General features: G+C 42.3%; 1 protein-coding gene across 2 annotated transcripts in view; it reads right to left on the bottom strand.

Annotated features, from left to right (window-relative positions):
- The window catches only part of LOC140482416 (contactin-associated protein-like 5), a 1,296,746-nt gene that overhangs the window by 1,175,073 nt on the left and 100,343 nt on the right, over positions 1–21,330 (bottom strand). For both annotated transcript variants that reach the window (XM_072579899.1, XM_072579898.1), the window contains exon 2: positions 7,844–7,954. In XM_072579899.1, coding sequence (XP_072436000.1) covers positions 7,844–7,954 — 111 coding nt within the window. The remainder of the gene's footprint in view (positions 1–7,843; positions 7,955–21,330) is intronic.

Genomic DNA, 21,330 nt, shown 5'->3' with positions numbered 1-21,330 from the left:
CAGTTTGCTGTCCACTGAAACTTCTTGCCCTTTTTTAACAATTCGGTGAGTGAAGCAGCCACACTGCTAAAGGTCAGCACAAACTTTCGATAAAATCTTTTAAATCCCAGGAACCATAACACTGCGCTTTTTTGTCGACGGTGTGGGAAATTCCCTAATTACTTTTATTTTCACATCCCTTGGGGCCATTTGCCCATGTCCAATAACATGGCCCAGGAAGGTGACTAGGGCTTTGGCAAATTCACTTTCAGTGAGGTTTACCACCAAGCCCGCCTTCCGAAGTCGATCAAACAAGTTCAATAAATGCTGTAAATGTTCCTTCTATGAGTGACTAAAAATCACCAGGTCATCAATGTAAATCATCATCTGGTCATCATCTGAAATGTGGCTGGAGCGTTTTTCATACCAAATGGCAGGACTCTGAACTGATACAGTCCATTTGGCGCTACGAAAGCCAAAATTGCCTTTGCTCTCTCTGACAGAGGCACCTGCCAGTAGCCTCTGAGTAAGTCCAGCTTAAAAATGTAAGTTGCTTGTCCCAGTTTTTCAACACAGTCCTCCAACCATGGTATTGGACATGCATCAGTCTTTGTAACGGCGTTGACTTTGCGATAGTTCACACATAACCGTTGGGTACCATCTGGCTTTGGCACCATGACTATGGGTCAGCTGCAGTCACTAACTCATTTCAATTATGCCATCTTGGAGCATAGTCCTGGAGCATAGGGTGGCATGATGGCTCAGTGGTTAGCACTGCTGCCTCACAGCATGAGGGTCCCAGGTTTGATTCCAGCCTCGGGTGACTGTCTGTGTGGAGTTTGCACATTCTCCCAGTATCTGCATGGGTTTCCTCCCACAGTCCAAAGATGTGGAGATCATGTGAATTGGCCATGCTAAATTTCCCATAGGTTAGGTGCGTTAGTCAGAGGGAAATGGGTCTGGGTGGGCTACTCTTCAGAGGATCGGTGTGGACTGGTTGCGCCGAAGGGCCTGTTTCCACACTGAAGGGAATCTAATCTATCTCCTTCTGAACCTGTGCCAACTTTAAACGGTTATATCTATCAGGATGTTGTTTAATCCGAACAGCATCACCTATATCTACATCATGCACAATTAGGTTAGTACTTCCCAGTTTATTTCCACATCTCTCCCCATATGATAGTAATAACCCTTTCAGGTCATTTAGATTTTCTTCTGCAAGGTAACTCGATAATTTATCCCAATTTTTGACAGCTTCCTCATTGTCCAATTTGATTTGAGGAATATCCAATTCAGAATCCTCTGAACTTGTTTCTTCCTTCTGTGCTGTAATCATAAACACCTTCTCCTCTTGCTTTTCTTCCCTATCAGAATACCTTTTGACCATATTCACATGACACACTTTGAGACTTCTTCCTGTCTGGAGTCGTTATCAAGTACTCACTCAATTTCCTATCAATTTGATAAGGTCCACTAAACCTTGCTTTTAGATTAGATTCCCTACAGTGTGGAAACAGGTCCTTCAGCCCAACCAGTCCACACAACGCTCCAAAGGGTAACCCACGGGACCCATTTCCCTCTGACTAATGCACCTAACACTACTGGCAATTTAGCATGGCCAATCCACCTAACTGTGGGAGGAAACTGGAGCACCTGGAGGAAACCCACACAGATTTGGGGAGAATGTGCAAACTCCACGCAGACAGTCACCAGAGGCCGGAATTAAACTTGGGACCCTGGTGGTAACTACCGAGCCACCATGCCGCCCCAAAGCATCCCACCCAGACCCACGCCATCCCTGTGACCCCACATTCCCCATGGCTAATTCACCTAGCCTTCACATCCTGGACACTATGGGCAATTTAGCATGGCCAATCCATCAAACCCATCCACAGTGAGGAAACCCACGCAGATACAGAGTGACCTCCACACAGACAGTCACCCAAGGGTTGAATCAAACCCAGGTCCTTGGCGCTGTGAGACAGCAGTGCAGACCACTGAGCCACCATGCCACACATACACTGAGCCACCCATGGCTCCCCTGTTACTGGAAGTAACACCAGTACCTTATCCCCAATTGCAAAATTGCAAATTTGCAATTTCTTATCCACTTCTTTTTTCATTGTATGCTGCAATACTTTTGAATGCTATCTCGCCAACTCTCCAGCTCTGTTTAATCATTCTCCAAAATTTGACACATTATCCAAATGGATAGTCTCTGAATTCTGACTTATTAATTTTTCCTTAATTAATTGTAATGGTCCTCTTACTTCATGCCCAAAAATTAATTCAAATGGACTGAATTTGGTCGATTCATTTGGTGCATCTTTGATCACAAAAGGTACAAGTGGAACTCCCTTAACCCAATCATCTGGATAATCCTGACCATAAGCCCACCACATGGTCTTTAGTGTTTGATGCCATCTCTCTAGTGCTCCCTGTGATTCTGGATAGTACACAGTAGATTTGGGTTGCTTTATTCCCAAGTTATCCATAAACTCCTTGAATAGTTTAGATGTGAAGTTTGATCCTTGATCTGTTGGGATCTCTAATAGTAGTTCATATCTAGTAAAACATTTAAGTAATTCTTCTACAACCCTTTTAGCTATGATGTTGCGGAATGGGATTGCCTCTGGAAATCTAGTTGACACATCCATTATTGTTAATAAATACATATTCCCACTTTTTGTTTGTGGTCGGGAACCTATGCAATCAATTAAGACTCTTGTGAAAGATTCCTCAAATGCTGGAATAGGTATTAAAGGTGCAGGTTTTATTACTGCCTGTGGTTTTCTGATTAGCGGGCATGTGGACAGCGAAGACGGTTACCTCAGATTACAACAGAATCTTGACCAGATGGGCCAATGGGCTGAGAAGTGGCAGATGGAGTTTAATTCAGATAAATGCGAGGTGCTGCATTTTGTGAAAGCAAATCTTAGCAGGACTTATACACTTAATGGTAAGGCCCTAGGGAGTGCTGCTGAACAAAGAGACATTGGAGTGCAGGTTCATAGTGCCTTGAAAGTAGAGTCATAGGTAAATAGGATAGTGAAGAAGGCATTTGGTATGGTTTCCTTTATTGATCAGAGTATTGAATGCAGGAGTTAGGAGGTTATGTTGCGGCTGTACAGGACATTGGTGAGGCTACTGTTGGAATATTGCATGCAATTCTGGTCTCCTTCCTATCGGAAAGATGTTGTGAAACTTGAAAGGGTTCAGAACAGATTTACAAGGATGTTGCCAGGGTTGGAGGATTTGAGCTACAGGGAGAGGCTAAACAAGCTGGGGCTGTTTTCCCTGGAACTTCAGAGGCTGAGGGGTGACCTTATAGAGGTTTACAAAATTATGAGGGGCATGGATAGGATAAATAGGCAAAGTCTTTTTCCTGGGGTGGGGGAGTCCAGAACTAGAGGGCATAGGTTTAGGGTGAGGGGGGAAAGATATAAAAGAGACCTACGGGGCAACGTTTTCACACAGAGAGTGGTATGTGTATGGAATGAGCTGCTAGAGGAAGTGATGGAGGCTGGTACAATTACGACATTTAAAGGGCATTTGGATGTGTATATGAATAGGAAAGGTTTGGAGGGATATGGGCTGGGTGCTGGCAGGTGGGACTAGATTGGGTTGTGATATCTGGTCAGCATTGATGGGTTGGACCGAAGGGTCTGTTTCCGTGCTGTACATCTCTATGATTCTATGTATGACACATCTGGCAAAATTCAACAACATCTTTACATAGTCCAGGCCAATATAAATGTCTTTGTATTTTAGCCTGTGTTTTCCTCATCTCTAAGTGACCTCAAGTGATAGCTCATGCGCCACTCGCAGCACTTCCTTTCTATACTGTACTGGCAAAACAATTTGATGAATCTCTGCCCATTTCTCATGTGTTTGAATGTGTGATGGTCTCCATTTTCTCATTAAGACATCACTTGTTAAGTAATAACACACATGAATGCATTAACTTTCTTTCTCAGTAAATGCTTTTTGATGTAAGACTTTCCTTAACCCTGTTTGCGAAAGATGTTTCATGACCCCTTTTAACCCTCTTGATTCCTTGTTTCAGATTGGTCCTACTTTCTCGATATTCTTCCAAAGCTTTGTCTGGTTTCAGTTGCCTTAATGTTATGCTTGCTTCCTTTTATTCTCTTAGCTAGTCTCACAATTTCACCTGTCATCTAATCTTGTCATTTCTATCCCTCATTTTCACAGGGACATGTCTCTCCTGCACTCTAATCAAACTCTCTTTGGATTCACCCTCAAATGCTGCTCCCAATCCACATCCCCCAACTCTTGCCAAATTTTGGTATAGTTGGCCTTCCCCCATTTTATCCCTCTTCCTTTCAGACCACTCCTGTCTTTGTCCATGAGTATTCTAAAACTTACAGAATTTTGATCACTATTCCCAAAGTAATCCCTTACTGAAACTTCAACCACCCGGCCAGGCTCATTTCCCAACACCAGGCCCAGTATGGCCCCTTCCAGAGTTGGACTATTTACATACTGCTCCAGAAAACTCTCTGGATGCTCCTTACAAATTCTGCTCCATCTAAACCTCTAACATTAAGTGAATCCCAGTCAATGTTGGGAAAATTAAAATCTCCCATCATTACTACCCTGTTGCTCCTTCATCTTTCCATAATCTGTCTGCATATTTGTACCTCTATCTCGGACTCGTTGTTGGGAGGTCTGTAGTACAGCCACAACATTGTTACCACACCCTTCCTATTTCTGTGCTCTGCCCATATTGCCTCCCTGCTCGAGTGCTCCATCGTGCCCTCCTTCAGTACAGCTGTGATATCCTCTCTGACCATAATGCAACTCCTCCAACCCTTGCCCCCCTCCATTCCACCTGAAGCATCTATATTCTGGGATATTTAGTTGCCAATCTTCCCCTTCCCTCAACCAAGTCTCAGTAATAGTTTTAACACCAGACTCCCAGGTACTAATCCAAGTCCTAAGTTCATCTGCCTTAACTACTACACTTCTCACATTAAAGCAAATTCACCTCAGACCATCAGTCCCTTTGCGTTCATCATCTGCTCCCTGCCTACTCTTCCCCTTAGTCACACTGACTTCTGCCTGAACTGCTGTGCTCTTCCAGCACCACTAATCCAGAATCTGGTTTCCAGCATCTGCAGTCATTGTTTTTCCCTAATTCCTCTCATTCCTGATGAAGGGCTTTTGCCCAAAACATCAATTTTCCTGCTCCTCGGATGCTGTTCTTTTCCAGCACCACTCTAATCTTGATGCTGACTTCATTATCTCGTTTCTTACAGACTTTAGTTACTACCTCCTTACTGTCCACTAACCTCCTCATTTTGTTCCCAACCCCTTGCCACGTTAGTTTAAACCCTCTGCAACAGCATTAGCAAAAGCACATCCAATGTCATTGGTTCCAGTCTGGCCCAGATGTAGACTGTCCGATTTGTAATAGTCCCACCTCTCCCAGAACGGGTGATAATGTCCCAAAAGTCTGAACCCCTCCCTCTTGCACCATCTCTCAAATCACTCATTCATTCTGCCTATACTTTCATATCTACTCTGACTAACTCGTGGCACCGGTAGCAATCCTGAGATTACTACCTCTGAGGTCCTACTTTTTAACTTGGCTCCTAACTCCCTAAATTCTGCTTGCGAGAGCTCATCCTTTTTTTTCCCCTGTATCATTGATGCCTATATGCACCATGACAGCTGGCTGTTCACCCTCCCCCTTCAGAATGCCCTGCAGCCAATCTTAGACATCCCTGACCTGTGCGCCTGGGAGGCAACATACCATTTGGGAGTCATGTTTCCGACCATAGAACCGACTATCTCCTCCCCTTATAACTGAATCCCCTATCACAATAGGCCTTCCACTATTTTCCTGCTCTTCTATACAGCAGAGCCAGCCATGGTGCCATGAACCTATCGTCTGCTGCCTTCCCCTGGTAAGCCATCTCCCCCAACAGTATCCAAAAAAGGAATGCCTGTTTTGGAGGGAGATTATCTCAGGGGACACCTGCACTGCCTTCTTGCTCTTTCTCTGCCTTTTAGTCACCCATTCCCTTTCTCCCACAGCAATCCTAATCTGTGGTGCGACCAATTTGCTAAACGTGCAATCCACAACCTCCTCGGCATCATGGGGGATGCTCCAAAATAAGTCAATTCACAGCTCCATAGCTGTCATGTGCTCTAACAAGAGCTGCAGCTGGACACACTTCCTGCATGTGAAGGAGTCAGGGACATCAGCCTCATCCCTGAGCTCCCACATTGAGCAAGAGGAGCATAATTTGGGTGCCCAGAGACAGGTTAGGAGACAATTACATTACTTTAGGTAGATTCAGTGAATCTGATGGCTTTTTAAACAACAATTGATGGTGGTTATATGGCTGCAGTTTGACTTTTTATTCCAAGTTTTTAAGAAATTCAAATTTCATCATCTACCATAGTGAGGTTTGAACACGTCCTCAAAACATTAGTCTCGGGTTTTGAAGAACTGGAACTTTAATATTATCACTACACCACCACCTGTTGATCGCCAACACCAGCCTTAAGGTATCATTTAATCTTGACCACTTGTGTATCCCAGATTAGTGGCCAACCTCAGTTGCCTGAGTGAATAACTCTGGCATTCTCTGTTACCAAATTAATTTCTCCCCTTAAGACATTCCTTAAAGCATACCTCCTTGAGCAAGCTTTTGGTCCTCTGACCAAACATTTCTTTATTTGGTTGGGTGTGACGTTATATTCTGATATGTTCTTGCAAAGCCCTGTGGGAGGTTTCAATTTACTAAGGTTCTAACTAAATAAAAGTTGCTGTTCAGAATACATCTGTTAGAATTAATTTGAGCTGGAAACACAATGGCACATGCCCTCCCCAAGAATATTGTGGGACTATTTCCAGCACGTGGACTGCAGCGGTTCAAGATGGCAGCTCACTACTGCCATTTCAAGAGCAACTAAGGACAGGCAATAAATGCTGGTTAGGCAGCGACACCCATTCTGGAACTTGATTCAAACGAAAACAGAAATTGCTGGAGAAACTCAGCAGTTCTGGCAGCAGCTGTGAAGAGAAGAAAGGGGTAACTTTTCAAAGCTAGTGACCCTTTTTGCAGAATTTGAATCTTGTCTTCCATATCCAGTAATAGCAGAAAATCTGGAAGCATAGTTTGATAAACCCATCGCCGTCAACTATTACATGTTTACTTCACTGTGGATTCACAGTATGAAGGAACAATGCAAAAGGAATTAATCAAAACACGGTCCATTTATATGCCGTGTTCCATTATGTATTATCAGAAATTAGCCACTTTGCGAAATATCATTTTCAGATGCCAACATTTTTAAACGGCAATTCTGCATTAGTCCCCACCCCACCCACATCTCCTTCAGTCTCTTTCCCTCTATCCTCTTTCCCAATGTCATGGGAGCTCTGTCAATAAAAATATACATCAAACTGCATACAAATGCTGTAGTTGGATGGACCACATGCAGTGAAACACTTCAAATTGGCTTATAAGCTTGTCACTTGCTTGAAATAACCAATAAAAGATTTCAGTGTCATAACTTTTTGATGAACTGCACATCTACTATCAGTTTGAGAAAGCTTGATCTTGTTATATATCATTGTTAATCTAGGGACTATTGTACCCTGGGGAACAGACCATTGCCACAGCATTTGACAACACAGCATGATTGTAAATATAAGCACATGGGCATTCTGCAACATGATGTATGCCAGTCCATGCACTTCTTGGATAGCTATCTATTCACCTGTGAAAACAAAACCAACTTTTCTGTGTTTTCATTTGCATTTGTGATGCACGAACATGCTGAGAATGAATAATTAGCTTGGTCGTTAAAAGGAAAGCTCGTGTCTTACCATCCCTTCTATTCAGCTTTGCAAAGCCAGGGTTGTGACTGCTAGATAGCACAGAGGAGGAAGAGAATGCTGACTGAGGCAAGTCAGACACAAGTTGATTGTCGCAATTATCTGTGAGATGAAAGAAAGAACATGCTTAAAATTATTGGGACAGTACAACACTGTATTGGCACACAATCAATTCCAGATGGACACCACACACATTTTCAAAACTTACCAGGTCCCCATTCAACAGTCCTGTGCTGAAAAGGCTAATTTTTGTTTTTTCCCCTTAAGTTACACTGCTAAAGATGGTTAGAAATCTAAAACAACACAACGGGAATGAACCTAGTTAGCTATTACCATTAACATCAAAAAATGTCCCAAGGTATTTTACTGGTGTGTTTTCAAACAAAACATGCCTCTAGTTCACAGAATGTGATATTGGAAATAGGTAATAAAAGCAACTTTATTACTGAAATCTTAAAATGAGGAGAACAGAGTGCAAGGGAGGCAAGTGTTTTTGGGATGGAATTCCAGTTCTGGATTATAATAGCTGTTCGTAGCGGAATGATTAAGATCAGCAATTTGTCAGAATTAGTGCACCACAAGGAAAAATATTGGTAAAAACCTAGCTGATGGCACTACTGGACAAGTCAGATCCCAGACTAAAAGGTGGCTTGATAGATCATTTTCTTTAAGTTTTTGTTAATGTTGTTAAATTCACAGAAACATAACCACATGAGGCTGCACAGTTTTCTTAACAACAGAAGTCCATTGAACAAGAGATTTAAATTAAGCAAGTTATCTAGACATGAAATACAGTTCGAAAAAATTCTTAAGGCTGAAATTTTCCAAAATTTGGCAAATGTGTCATCTTTGGGGGATGTGTGGGAGGGTTAATGAAAGGTATCACTCAGTGAACTCTAGTGGTTTTCCTCACCCAATTCTACACTGCTGACATGGTGAAGTTTGCACTGTGTGCCATTCTCTGCCACCTTGCAGTGGAAGTCCCCACCACTGGCAGGAACTTCAGTCGTGCACACCACAGGATCCTTATTTAATGCTCAGTGATTCAAACACTGCAAGCCGGGAGCAGCCCTTCATGTTTCCAGGGAGTGAAGTACCACACAGGAGATAGCACTCAGAGGATGATCGGCACCACAGCATTGCTCACAGAGATCTGGAGGTGGTAGATTGGATGGCTGCCTTCTTTCTTCAGGGTCACCTCAGGGGTCAGAGCCACACTGCACAAAAACAGACCCTTCAGTCCAATTTGTCCAAGTTTCCCAAACTAAACTAGTCCCATTTGTCTACTTTTGGCCCATACCCCTCTAAATCTTTCCTATATGCTTACTTATCCAAATGTCTTTTAAATGTTGCAACTTTACTTGCATCTACCATTTCCTCTGGCATTCATTCCACATACGAACTATCCTGTGTGTGAAAGAGTTGTCGCTAGTGTTTCTTTTAAATCTTTCTCCTTTCACCTTAAAAATATGCCTGCTAGTGATGAACTCCCTCATCCCAGGGGAAAGACCTTTGCTATTTGCCTTATCTATGCCACTCATGATGTTAAAAAGTCACCCATCAACCTCCTACACTCAAGGGAAAAACTTCCCAATCTATCCAGCTTTTCTCTGTCCACAGCACTGCAGCCTTGTCTGAAGTTGGGTTACAGATCAGCATAGTCTCCGTGGTCAACTGGAAAGCACAGCTCTGCTCTGTAACATCATCTTCTCCTTGATACCTCTCACTCTCACCATCTCTGCTGCTGCAGCCCCCTCCCACCAAGGTTTGTGGTCTACCATTTTCATCATCGCATGCAGCACCATCCATCACTCTGTCCCACCCCACTCCCTCAGACCACCAACCCTGCACATCTTATGCTCTTCGCACTCACTCACTCGGTACAGCTTGCCTCCCAAACACCCACACCCAATGACCATGTCACCCTCTTGCATTTCACCCGGTCTTTGCCTCATTCAGGAACAAACAGCTGACAAAAGGGGACAGGAGGATAAGAGGAGTGTGGTGGGGTGCCTAACAATTCTCTGCTCTCCCCTTAAAAGTGGAGAATTCTTATATTAGCCAGAGAGGACTGTGACTGCTAATGTGGTGACGTTGAGATATCACATCTTGGCAACCAAGTAAGAATCATTATAAAGTGCTGTGCCTCTCTCCCACCACAATGACTATGAATGTGTTCTTGCCATGCACAAGCTTGCACTCCCAACTTGCAACACATTCAGCCTCTTATCTTTTGCAAGCATGAGTACCACCCACCATAGTCTCTGCCATAAAGAAAGCAGCCCTCTAGACATCTTCTCCTCTGCCACAGAGAAATAATGACACAGACGCTCCGAGGAAGCACCAGCCACACTCTATCCTACATCCTCCATCAGCTCAGGTAATGACAACTCAGTGCATACTTCGGCACAATCAGAGTTGGGAGCAGGTAATAGTGAGTACATCACCGATATGGCTTGGCAGCCGGCCAGTGAGGAAACACCCCATTCATTCAAATGGACAATCAGTTTGGAACAGGAAGTGACTTCACCACAGGAAATAACATCACCACAGGAAATGACATCACCAACCCAAAGAAACCCAAACATATAAACAGAAAGCAGGAATTTTCAGCATTGCTTTGCCCGAGGCCCATTGAAGATGTTACCTAGTAGGGTAATGAAATGTCTGGAAATGAACCTCCCTGCACAGCGAGCAAACCTACATCCAAAACCTCAACCTGCGCTACAAATCTTCTCAAAGTTCGCTAAGAGTTTATCACAGTCACTCAGAAAAATGGATCGAAGTTTGGAGAAGTGCACCAATATCATCTTTAATGTGCTGGCTGTGACTTATGAACATCTGACTGTCTCCATGGAGGCATTGGTAGGTATGATGAATGGCCAGGTCTTGCAAAATGCTCATTAGCTGCCAGATATGCATGCAGACCTGTTACTATTTTAAACTTGGTGGTCAGTACCAATGGCAGGACACGAACCTCACTCTAGGTTCCTCTTTCTCACTCTCAGAGATAGACTATTGCCAGAGGAGAAAACTCATCCGGGACTCTCAGGAGACTCCAGAAGTACCATGTTGCTCCAGTCTGCTTTTGTTACCATGTTGATTTTTGTGATGTATCCTTTGTGATGTATCCAGATTTGGGATCATGATAATAGTAGCTGTCAGTGCCCATCATGAACTTAATCACTTCCCTCAAATGAGATTATTTCTCTGATTAAGTCTGCAAGGATGTTGTTTAATAGCTAACACATCCACGACTATAAAATCAATACCACAGCTGGCTTTTGGTAGCCTATTTACTCAAATTAACTTAAAATCTGAAATAGCATGTGCAAGACACTTTGATAATCTTCTAGCACATTCCATTTAAACCAATCTGATTTCTGGTGGATCGACTTTTGGATTTTCAAATTTGGATTAATTTTCTAACTGCAGAGATACTTTCACTTCATTCACTATTACTTCTACTATCATCAATAAATGTCGTTAAAATGTCAGCAACATACAGCACTGGTGACCTCCGGCCTTTTCAGTAGACATTGTGGATAAGGAAAAAACATTGTCTACTTATCCTATCCATGCCCCTCATGATTTTATAACCCTCTATAAGGTCACCCTGAGCCTCTGATGCTTTTGTTGCAATCAACTTGAATGCTCTAGTCAAATAAATATCTATCAACCTATGTGTTATACTTTGTTATCAACTCCAAAGCAGAGAGGCCTGTATTCTGAAGACAGATCCATAATATCCCAGCATATGATGTTTTGGTACAAATGTTCCTGCTTCACCTGCAGTTACACTTGCAGCAATGGAATCAATGTAATGTCCTCAGTCAATAATGTGCATGTCGCATTCTCAACATGAGCAAGCTCAGAGCCAGATTACGTTGGCAGGACTGTGAAGTTGTGGCTGTGCAAACAGTTTGTGTCGTTGACAGATGTCATGTCCCTTAACAAGAACACAACTCTAGCTGGTGCACATTATGTCATCTAAAACATGGAAAACCAAAAGGAATATGGCTACGTTTTGACATTTTCAACTGAACCCACAGCCTCAATAGCTTGATAGGGGTCAAGCACTATAGATTGCCACTCCACCTTTTGTGAAGTGTTTTCATCTATGAACAGCCTCATTCCAATTTGGAAACTGCTCCCCTTGTTCTGGAACTGACCTTGCCAGAAGAAATTGTTTCTGTCCACCTACTACATATCAAATGCTTTAATCATTCAAGTCGATCAATTTTTATTCAGCACTCAAGAGAATACCATCTAGTTTTGAAAGCAAAGAGAGTGGAAAAGTAGGTGTTTTTGACTTTAAAAACTCAATGGATTAAACAGCTACAACCCCATCCCTGCTCTGATGTTTCACTCTCATACCTGTCCCCAGTTATCAAAAGGTCTCTTGCCAACTCCCCTAAAACAAACATACCACTATCACAAGTCTCTTGGACCCTCCCTGAGATCCTTTCACTAGCCCCACCACCCCACCCATGTTAACCTCATCTGTTATTGGTCTCCTAATCTCTCTCTTAAATGTTCCTCACCACCTTACTCCCACAAGAACAGTGAGAATATTTCCAAGTCAGGACAGCAAGAGGCTTGGAAGGGAATTTGCAGATGGTGATGCCCCAAAGTATCTACTGCCCTTGACCCTCTTGATGGTAATGTTTGTGGGTTTGGAAAGTGCTGTCCAAAGAGCACTGGTGAATTTCTGACGTGCATCTTGCAGACAATACACACTGATACTGAGCGTAGGTGGTTCAAGGAGTAGATTATTGAGGATATGGTGCCAATTAAGTGTGTCCTGGATTGTGTCAAGCTTGGAGTTGTTGCAGCCGCAATCACTCACGCAAGTAGGAAATGTTTCATCACACTCTTGATTTGTGACTTATCGATGGAGAACAGGCTTTGTGGAATCAGGAGATGAGTTACTCGCTGGTGGATTCCTGGCCTCTGACCTGCTCTTGCAGGCCACAGATATCATCCGAAAGTCCACTCAGTTGATTCTTTGCCCTGCCACCCCAACGTGAATCATCTGAATTACTTACTTTTCCAGTAGACTCACCTCTTCAGCCTCAGATCATCCTCCCTCCTGCATTCTGCCTCACAGGAAAGGTAGCAATGATGCGGAGGTGCTGGTTTTGAACTCGGGTGGACAAAATCAGAAGTCAATGAAACCAGGTTATAGTCCAACAGGTTTATTTAACATCACAAGCGTTTGAAAAGCTGCTCTTTCGTCACTTGACAAAGGAGCAGCACTTTGAGAGCTTGTGATTGCAAATAAACCTGCTGGACCATAATCTGGTGTTGCGTGACTTCTGACAGAAGAGATAACCACAGTAGCTGCTGTCCTCATATCTCAGTGAAACCGTCCACTTGTTCTCTTTCAGTTCAAATTTTAGAGACTGAAAGTCTGTCCACTGTCTGGCCAAACTGCTCTTACCTTGATGTTCGAGTCTAAGTGGCAGCATATGAAAATTTGTACAACATCCCCAGGGCAACCTGCACCAGTGGTAACCAAGCTATACAGGCTTGATGTTGTAGTGACTATAACAAGGTCAGGTATGTGGATCTCATTGAGTATGAGTTCCCTGTTTGAGGCTTTTTACCTAATCAGGGAGTCCTGGCTGACAGATATAAACAGGAATGTCCGTTTACTCAAAGCTGGCTCTGAAGAATCCAGACTAGTGTCAAGTACAATGTGCACATAAATAAAGGGCGACTTGGTGACAGAATACTGGAGTTATTTCAGGTGTCATGTAGAAATCAAGGCAAAGCAGATGCTACTCTTCATTTCTTCACTCTTGAATTAAAGAAACAGCCCTAAAGTATATTCATCATAATTGTACAAAACCTTGAATACATAAAACTAAACGCTCATGGGCAGATGCAGGATGACAAACATAGGCAGACACACAAAATAATAGATGATTCCTGAAGAAGGGCTTATGCCCGAAACGTCGATTCTCTTGCCCCGCGGATGCTGCCTGGCCTGCTGCGCTTTTCCAGCACCACACTTTTCAACACAAAGTAATTGATCTGATGGAAGTAATGAGCTATGATTGATATAATATCTGTGGTCAAAAAGCATAGTACAAGACGGAATATATTCATCTGACCTCGTGCACCACTTCTTAATAGTAACTGATTATTTAAAAGGTTTTTTTTCAGAAAATACACTTCTGGTATTCAACAGAAAGTTTAAAGTAAGTGGTGGATTTTCACTATCTGAAGCAAGGAAAGGCAGGCCAAGGTTTTGAGATGAGACTACATATCAAGTAACATGCAGGGTGTTGATCTGTGTGAAGAACGAAGGATGGCTCCATACTATAAAGTTAACTTGTGGAGAAAATTTGGGTGCTGTTGTACATGAATACATAGAGTTAACATGTAGGTTCAACAAGCAATCAAAAATGCAAGTGGCATATTGGCCTATGTTGCCAACTGGTTACAATGTGAAAGTGTTGTTATAATTATGTGAGAGTTTGCGGAAACTAAACTTGGAAATACGCACCTATGAGAGAATACACTTGCCTCAAAGGGAGTGTCACAAAGATTCACTTGATAGATTTGTGGCATAAGAGGGTTCTAATCTTTGGGAAGAAATTGAATAAAATGAGCCAATAATTCTTTGTAATTTAGAATAAAGAGTTATCTTATTGAAACCTATATGAATCTGGGAGGGTTTCGACAAGGTTAATATTGAGAGGTTGTTTAACCTGAACTGGAACAGCCAGAATTACATCAAAGTCTCATGAGGAAGGCTTTGCCATTTAGGACGAACACTTCTCTTCACTATTCTCGACTTCAGACAGCTACAAGTGGACATTCAGGTATTAATACATTCAAGAACAAGATCGAGAGTTTTTTGACCACTAAGGGAATCGATGGGCAGGGAAAGATAAACCGTAGCTCACAGAATCTTAGAACTGGTACAGAACTGAGGCCATTCAGCTTGAGATGTCTATGTTGCTACTCCAAATTAGCAATTCACTGTATAATATTCCCCTAACTCTCCCCCTGCACATCCTTTCCTTTCCAGACAACTCAAATTCCCTCTTGAATATGACGACAATAGGGGAAAATGCACAGAGGTAGATGAGGTAGCAGTAGATGCTGCAGGCAGTGAAGGAAACAAATGGTATGTTGGCTCACATGACAAGAGGATTCACAGACAAGAGTTAGGTATGTCTTGCTGCAATTGTACAGGGCTTTGTGATTCCACACGTGTGTAGCTTTGGTCTCCTTTTCAAAGGAATGACGCTCTAGATATGGAGGGAATGCAAGAAAGATTTACCAAAAACTGATTCCTGGGATTACAGGACTGAAAGGGGAGCAGTTGGCCTAGTGGTATTATCACAGGTTATTAATCAAGAAACCCATGATAATGTTCTTGGGACCTGGGTTCAAACTTGGCAGATCTTGGACTTTGAATTTAAATAACAATTTGAAATTACGAGTCTAACGATGTTAAAAATCACCAGGTTATAGTCCAACAGGTTTATTTGGAAGGACTAGCTTTCAGAGTGCCATTCCTTCATCAGCTAGCTCTGGAAGAGAATCATAAGACACAGAATTTACAGCAAAACATTACACGGTCATGCAATTGAAATGATATATTGAAAAAGCCTAGATTGTTGTTCAGTCTTTCATCTTTTAGAATGGGTTGAAAGTTTCAGTTCATTAATATGTAAATTCCAGAACTTGTTTTCAGTCACATTGATGTTCCGGAATTCAATAAGCAAATGGCCTACTGTTGCGATTTCTGATGAATGCCTACGCTGGGTTAAGTTAAAGATTAGACTTGGCCTCATTAAATGGGAGAAAAGTCTTGAGGGCCATTTGTTTTAAGTTATGTTTCAGAGGTAGTCCCTTTTGTTCATGATCCACACACAAGACATTTCACCTGTGATTTCTTCATCTTTAAGCATTAATGGATTCCTTGTGGATAGGCTTCCATCTGTCTTTATTCCTTTTCACTGATGCTTATGAGTACATTGTATAATTGGTTACAGTATCTCATCCAAGCAGGAATCATAATTTCAAATCCCTTAAGTTACAACAGAAGTCAAATCTGGTTATATGTAGCTGAAAATGTGTTGCTGGAAAAGCTCAGCAGGTCAGGCAGCATCCAAGGAGCAGGAGAATTGACGTTTCGGGCATGAGCCCTTCTTCAGGAATGAGCTTCCTCATTCCTGAAGAAGGGCTCATGCCCGAAACGTCGATTCTCTTGCTCCTTGGATGCTGCCTGACCTGATGCGCATTTCCAGCAACACATTTTCAGCTCCGATCTCCAGCATCTGCAGTCCTCACTTTCTCCTCTGGTTATTTGTAGGCTAGCTAACACCAAAAGAAACAGCCAGAGCTGTTGGAATGTCATAAAGGCAATGTGCAAAGTCATAAAAAAGAACATACACAGGGATCAAAGTTGTTTGCTCACCACAGTGCCCAATAATAGGAGTTTCCTGCACCTTAGGAGTTTCAGCTTTATAAGTCCCAAGCGATCAAATTGTAGCATGACTGTGTTTGATTTATAAAATACATTGACACGGGAATATACTCCCTCTGGTAGGAACCTTGTAAATATGTTTCACGTTTATGCTCTAAAAGCTGTTATTTTAATTTCAATTATTATTCCAATTCCCTTTTAAATATTACCAAGCTGCTTCACAAAAGCAAAGCTCAAATGTCTCTCTGATTAATTTTAAATGCTGAACCCTCTGCTTACTGACATTCATACCTGGACAAACATTTGCTCTCTACTTACTCTGTCAAAACCCTAATTTTCAAAATCTCAATTAAGTCCCTTCTTAAATGCCTCTGCTCTTGGGGAACACAGCTCCCAGCTTTCATGTCACTTCTGAAATGTGTCATTCAGTTTTGGATATGATATTCTTGCATAAGCCTAACCTGTAAGGGTTTAGCATAATTTACTTGCTTTTATGTTTCTTCATTATTTGTAAAGCCAAGTAAACTATATGCTATCCCAAATAAGCCAGCAGATTGCTCCAATTGTTACTACACTGTCCCAAAGTAACAGTGTTAATGGGACAGTCAAATGATCTTCCAACATCCAATCAATCCTTCTCTGCAATTTACTTTTTTTCCCCAGTAGTTTATCCATATCCCTGCCTTTTTATAGTTATCATTAATACTTGATTCAATATGCAACTCATTACATTCATTCAAGTTGAAGGTCATTTGCCAATCATCCCTCCAAGCTTTATAAAGTCTTTTTGAATATAATTACCTCTTCAACTCTATTAGCTCTCCCATACAATTTTGAATTATCTGGAAATTTTGGCATTCTATTTGATATTCGTGCACACAGGTCATTAGTGATTGAAATATGGGCACAGATCTGTTCTCCCCATTATTGTACAACTACTGCACTCCACTTCAATGATCCCTGTGGTAGTCTTTCTGCTTTTCCTTTTCAGACCCAATTCTGTCAAATTTGCTATGTCTCTCACTTTACATCTGGCCAGTAATTGGTCTCATATGGTGGAATTTCATCTGTAGCTTGTGAACATCTAAATAAGCACTGTCATGTGTATTCCTGGTATGCACTGTAGTTGAGACACAATAGTGAAGAAAAATGCTTCTTACACTTCCATGCTAACCTAAAACTCCAAATGTTTATTCCTTTTATTTCTCTACAAATCTCATGATTAATGCAGAAATAATGCTCCAGTGAGGTGTCGGCAACTCTCCACGTATCTTGCGGAAGACCACATGCAGTATATATGACCACAGAGCTGGTCTGTGTCACTAAAGGCTTCGCTGCTTGCAGTATTTCTCACCATTCTCTGGTTATCACTGTGGCCTTGAACTGTTTGCTTCTGGCTTCATCCAAGAATTAGCAGTGGATCATCTCAAAACCAGCTGCACCACCAGGAGAGGTGATGACGCAGCAGTATTATTGTTGTACTATTAATCAAGAGACCCAGATCACGTACTGGGGACCAGGGTACAAATCCCACCATAGTGGATAGTGGAATTTGAATTCAATAAAAAGTCTGAAATTCAGGTTCTAATGATGACCATGGAACCAACTCTCAAGAAAAACCAATCTGGTTCACTAATATCCTTTAGGGAAGGGAACTACCATCCTTACTTGGCCTGGCCTACATGTGACTCCAGACCCACACAATGTGGCTGACACTTAACTGCCCTCTGGACAACTGAGATTGGCAATAAATGACGGCCTAGCCAGTGGCACCCTTATCCCATGAGTGAAAAAAAATGCACCATTGCATCCAGATGGTGAATGATGCCTTCTTTGACCAAGTTGGTCATCACTTTCATTTGACAATGGATATTGCCTCACGGAGACTGAGGACTTCAGGTTTCACCGCTATTACAACATTCCCCAAGTTGCAAGGCAGCATGGATTAAAGCCATCATCCAGTATCTATCTACAAGGATACTTAGAATAAGTGGATGGATTCTTTCCTAGGATCTGTGAGCAGAATGACAGCTTTTAACGTGAGTGTGGTCAGCTTCTGAGTAGCTGCCTTCACTTCTTTATTCGCTGACAATCCTGGCTTGGTCAGATCTTCACTTGAACCCTCAAAGTGCATAGACATATCCTACAGGACGAGAGGCATCCCTTGATGATAAGGCTATAAACCCCTCTACTGGACACAGAGGTGATAGAATGAATACTACTTTCTGAGCAAACTATTTATGCACACAGGTAGGCCACTCACCCCATCAAATCTGCTCCACCATCCAATGGGTTCATGGCTGACCTGATAATTCTCAACTGCACTTGCCTTCCCCTTTATACTCATACTGATCAACTTAGCCTTGAACATACTTAACGTGCTAGCCTCTACAGCCCTCTGCAGTAAAGAAACCTGATTCGCTACCTTTAGAGAGTCAAAGTTCATCCTCATCTCAGTCCTAAATGGGTGACCTTTTACTCAGAGATTATGCTCTCTGGTCCTCACCTCTCTCACGAGGAAAATTAACCTCTCTACATCTGCCCTGTCAGGCCCCTGAAGAATCTGACATGTTTCATAAACGTCTCCTCTCATTCTTCTCAACTTCAATAAGTGGAAGCACAAACTACTTAACCTTTCCTCTGAAGAAAGTCCCTCCAGATCTAGAAGTAACCTTCTCTGCCACTGTCAGCATACCTTTCTTCAAGTAAAGGGGGTCAAAGCTGTTCACAGTATTTCAGCCGTGATCTGACCAGTGTCTTGTGTTCTTTTAGCAAAGCTTGCATATTTTTCAAATGAATTTCCTTTGAAATAAAAGCCTGCCCTTTGCTATTACGTGCTGAACTCACATGTAACTCATGTACTTGGACCCACTGGTGCATAATCTCAATTTCCCCACAATATATTTCATCTGAAAAGTTTTGGTCTGCTCACTTAACCAATCTACATCCCTCTGTGCATACTTTATAATCCCTCATTACTTACCCATTTGGTGAAAGCACATACACTTTCCTCATTCAAGCCATTAAAATATCTTTTGTAAATAATTGTGGCACCTGTTCTAATCCCTATCGCACTTCACTATTTACAGATTTCTATCCTTATCCTAACCTTCAATTATTTAATCTATCCTCTATCCAAACCATTTTTTACCTAAAACACCATGGGCTCTTCGCTCCTGAATAGCCTTAAATCTAAGCCATATTGAGTATCTTTAGGAAAGACAAATCTATTACATCCAGTAACTCCCCTTTATCCATCCAGGTTGTTACTCCCTCAAATACAAACTGAGGGCACAGCCTGAGAGTAAAGAGAAGACATTTTAGAACGGAGATAAGGAGAAACTTCTTCAGCCAGAGAGTGGTGACTTCACAGAATTCATTGCCATACAAGGTTGTGGAGGCCAGGTCATTGAGTTTATTTAAGACTGAGATAGATAGGCTCTTTATTGTCAAAGGGATTAAGGGTGACAGGGAGAAAGCAGTAGAATGGGGTTGACAAACTCATCAGCTATGATTGAATGGCGGAGCAAACTCAATGGGCTGAATGGCCTAATTTCTAATCCTATGGTCTTATAATTCTAATACATGTGTCAGATATTAGCAAAACTTGCATATTTTAAAGGGGCAGCACAGTGCCTCAGCGCCAGGGACTCTGGTTCAATTCTAGCTTTGGGCAACTGTCTGTGTGGAGTTTGTACGTTCATCCCATGTCTGCAGGGGCTTCCTCTGGGTGCTCCAGTTTCCTCTCATCGTCCAAAAATGTGCAGGTTAGGTGGTTTGGCCATGCTAAATTGTCCCACAATGTTCAGGTATGTGTAGGTTGGGTGCATTAGCCAGGGGTTAAATGTAGAGGAATGGGACTGGGCGGGTTACTCTTTGGAGGATCAGTGTGGACTTGTTGGGCCGAAGGGCCTGTTTCCACACTGTAGGGATTCTATTCTATATGCTAAATTGCCCGCAGTGTTAAGTGAAGGGGTAAATGTAGGGGAATGGGTCTGGGTGGGTTGGGCTTCAGCGGGTCGGTGTGGACTCGTTGGGCCGAAGGGTCTGTTTCCACATTGTAAGTAATCTAATCTAACCTAATCTAATCTAATCCTCTTCATGAAACTGCGCTGATGCTGTTTGATTTTAAGATGTATTTTAAAATGCACTGCTGTTACTTTCCTGATAATTGACTAATATTTCCTGAGTCATAAATATTAAGCTTACAAGCCTACAGTACCTGTTTTTTTGCTTGCCTTCCTTTTAGACTAAAGCCATGACACTGGCAATTTTCCAATCCTCTGTGACTTTTCTAGAATCTAAGAATTCTGGTAATTCTTGTTTTCAATGTGTTTATGAAGATCTCCGATGAAACCCATCACATCTAGGGGACTTATCAATTACTCCCTGTTGGTATTACATATACTTTCACTCTAGTCATAGTTATTGCATTAGTGCCTACCCCCTTAGAGACACTTGGCTATTTAGTCAGACTGCTGTAGGTGCATTTGCAGTTGCTGGTCTTGTGCTGTGTTCCAGCACCTTCCTGGAAACGCTGTAATCATTGTCATACTTGGCTACACTCTCCATTACATGGCCCTGCAAAGTAGTATGGACATAAAGGGCAATGAGACACTGGAGGGAGACAGCTCACTGGGGGAGGATCAGCGAGAGAGAGAGGTGACAGCAGCAGGAAGAAACCCTGACCAAAGAGGTACCTTAATGCATGATGAGCTGGTGTCCACTTAGCACCCTCCAAAAAGCGGACATACCTCCTCTCCCTCACAGCCTCCATAATAGATCAAGTCAACATGTTGTAATCTAGAGGATCCCCTGCCTTTGGCTTCCTGTTGGAGAATGAAAAGGCTTGGGGCACAAACTGTAGTTTTTTAATGTCGCGAAAACCAATAACTCAGTGATAACAATTATGGAGTCTAAACCAATCTCACATTTGATTTGACCTGTCACCATTCCTGTCCCCCTTTTGCTCTAATACATTTTGCTGCAGCGGTGACTTCTTGATCCAAAAACAGACTGGGTTTCCACT

The sequence above is a fragment of the Chiloscyllium punctatum genome, chromosome 10 (assembly GCF_047496795.1).
Source record: "Chiloscyllium punctatum isolate Juve2018m chromosome 10, sChiPun1.3, whole genome shotgun sequence".
Taxonomy (NCBI): domain Eukaryota; kingdom Metazoa; phylum Chordata; class Chondrichthyes; order Orectolobiformes; family Hemiscylliidae; genus Chiloscyllium; species Chiloscyllium punctatum.
This window is presented reverse-complemented; position numbering and strand designations above follow the sequence as displayed.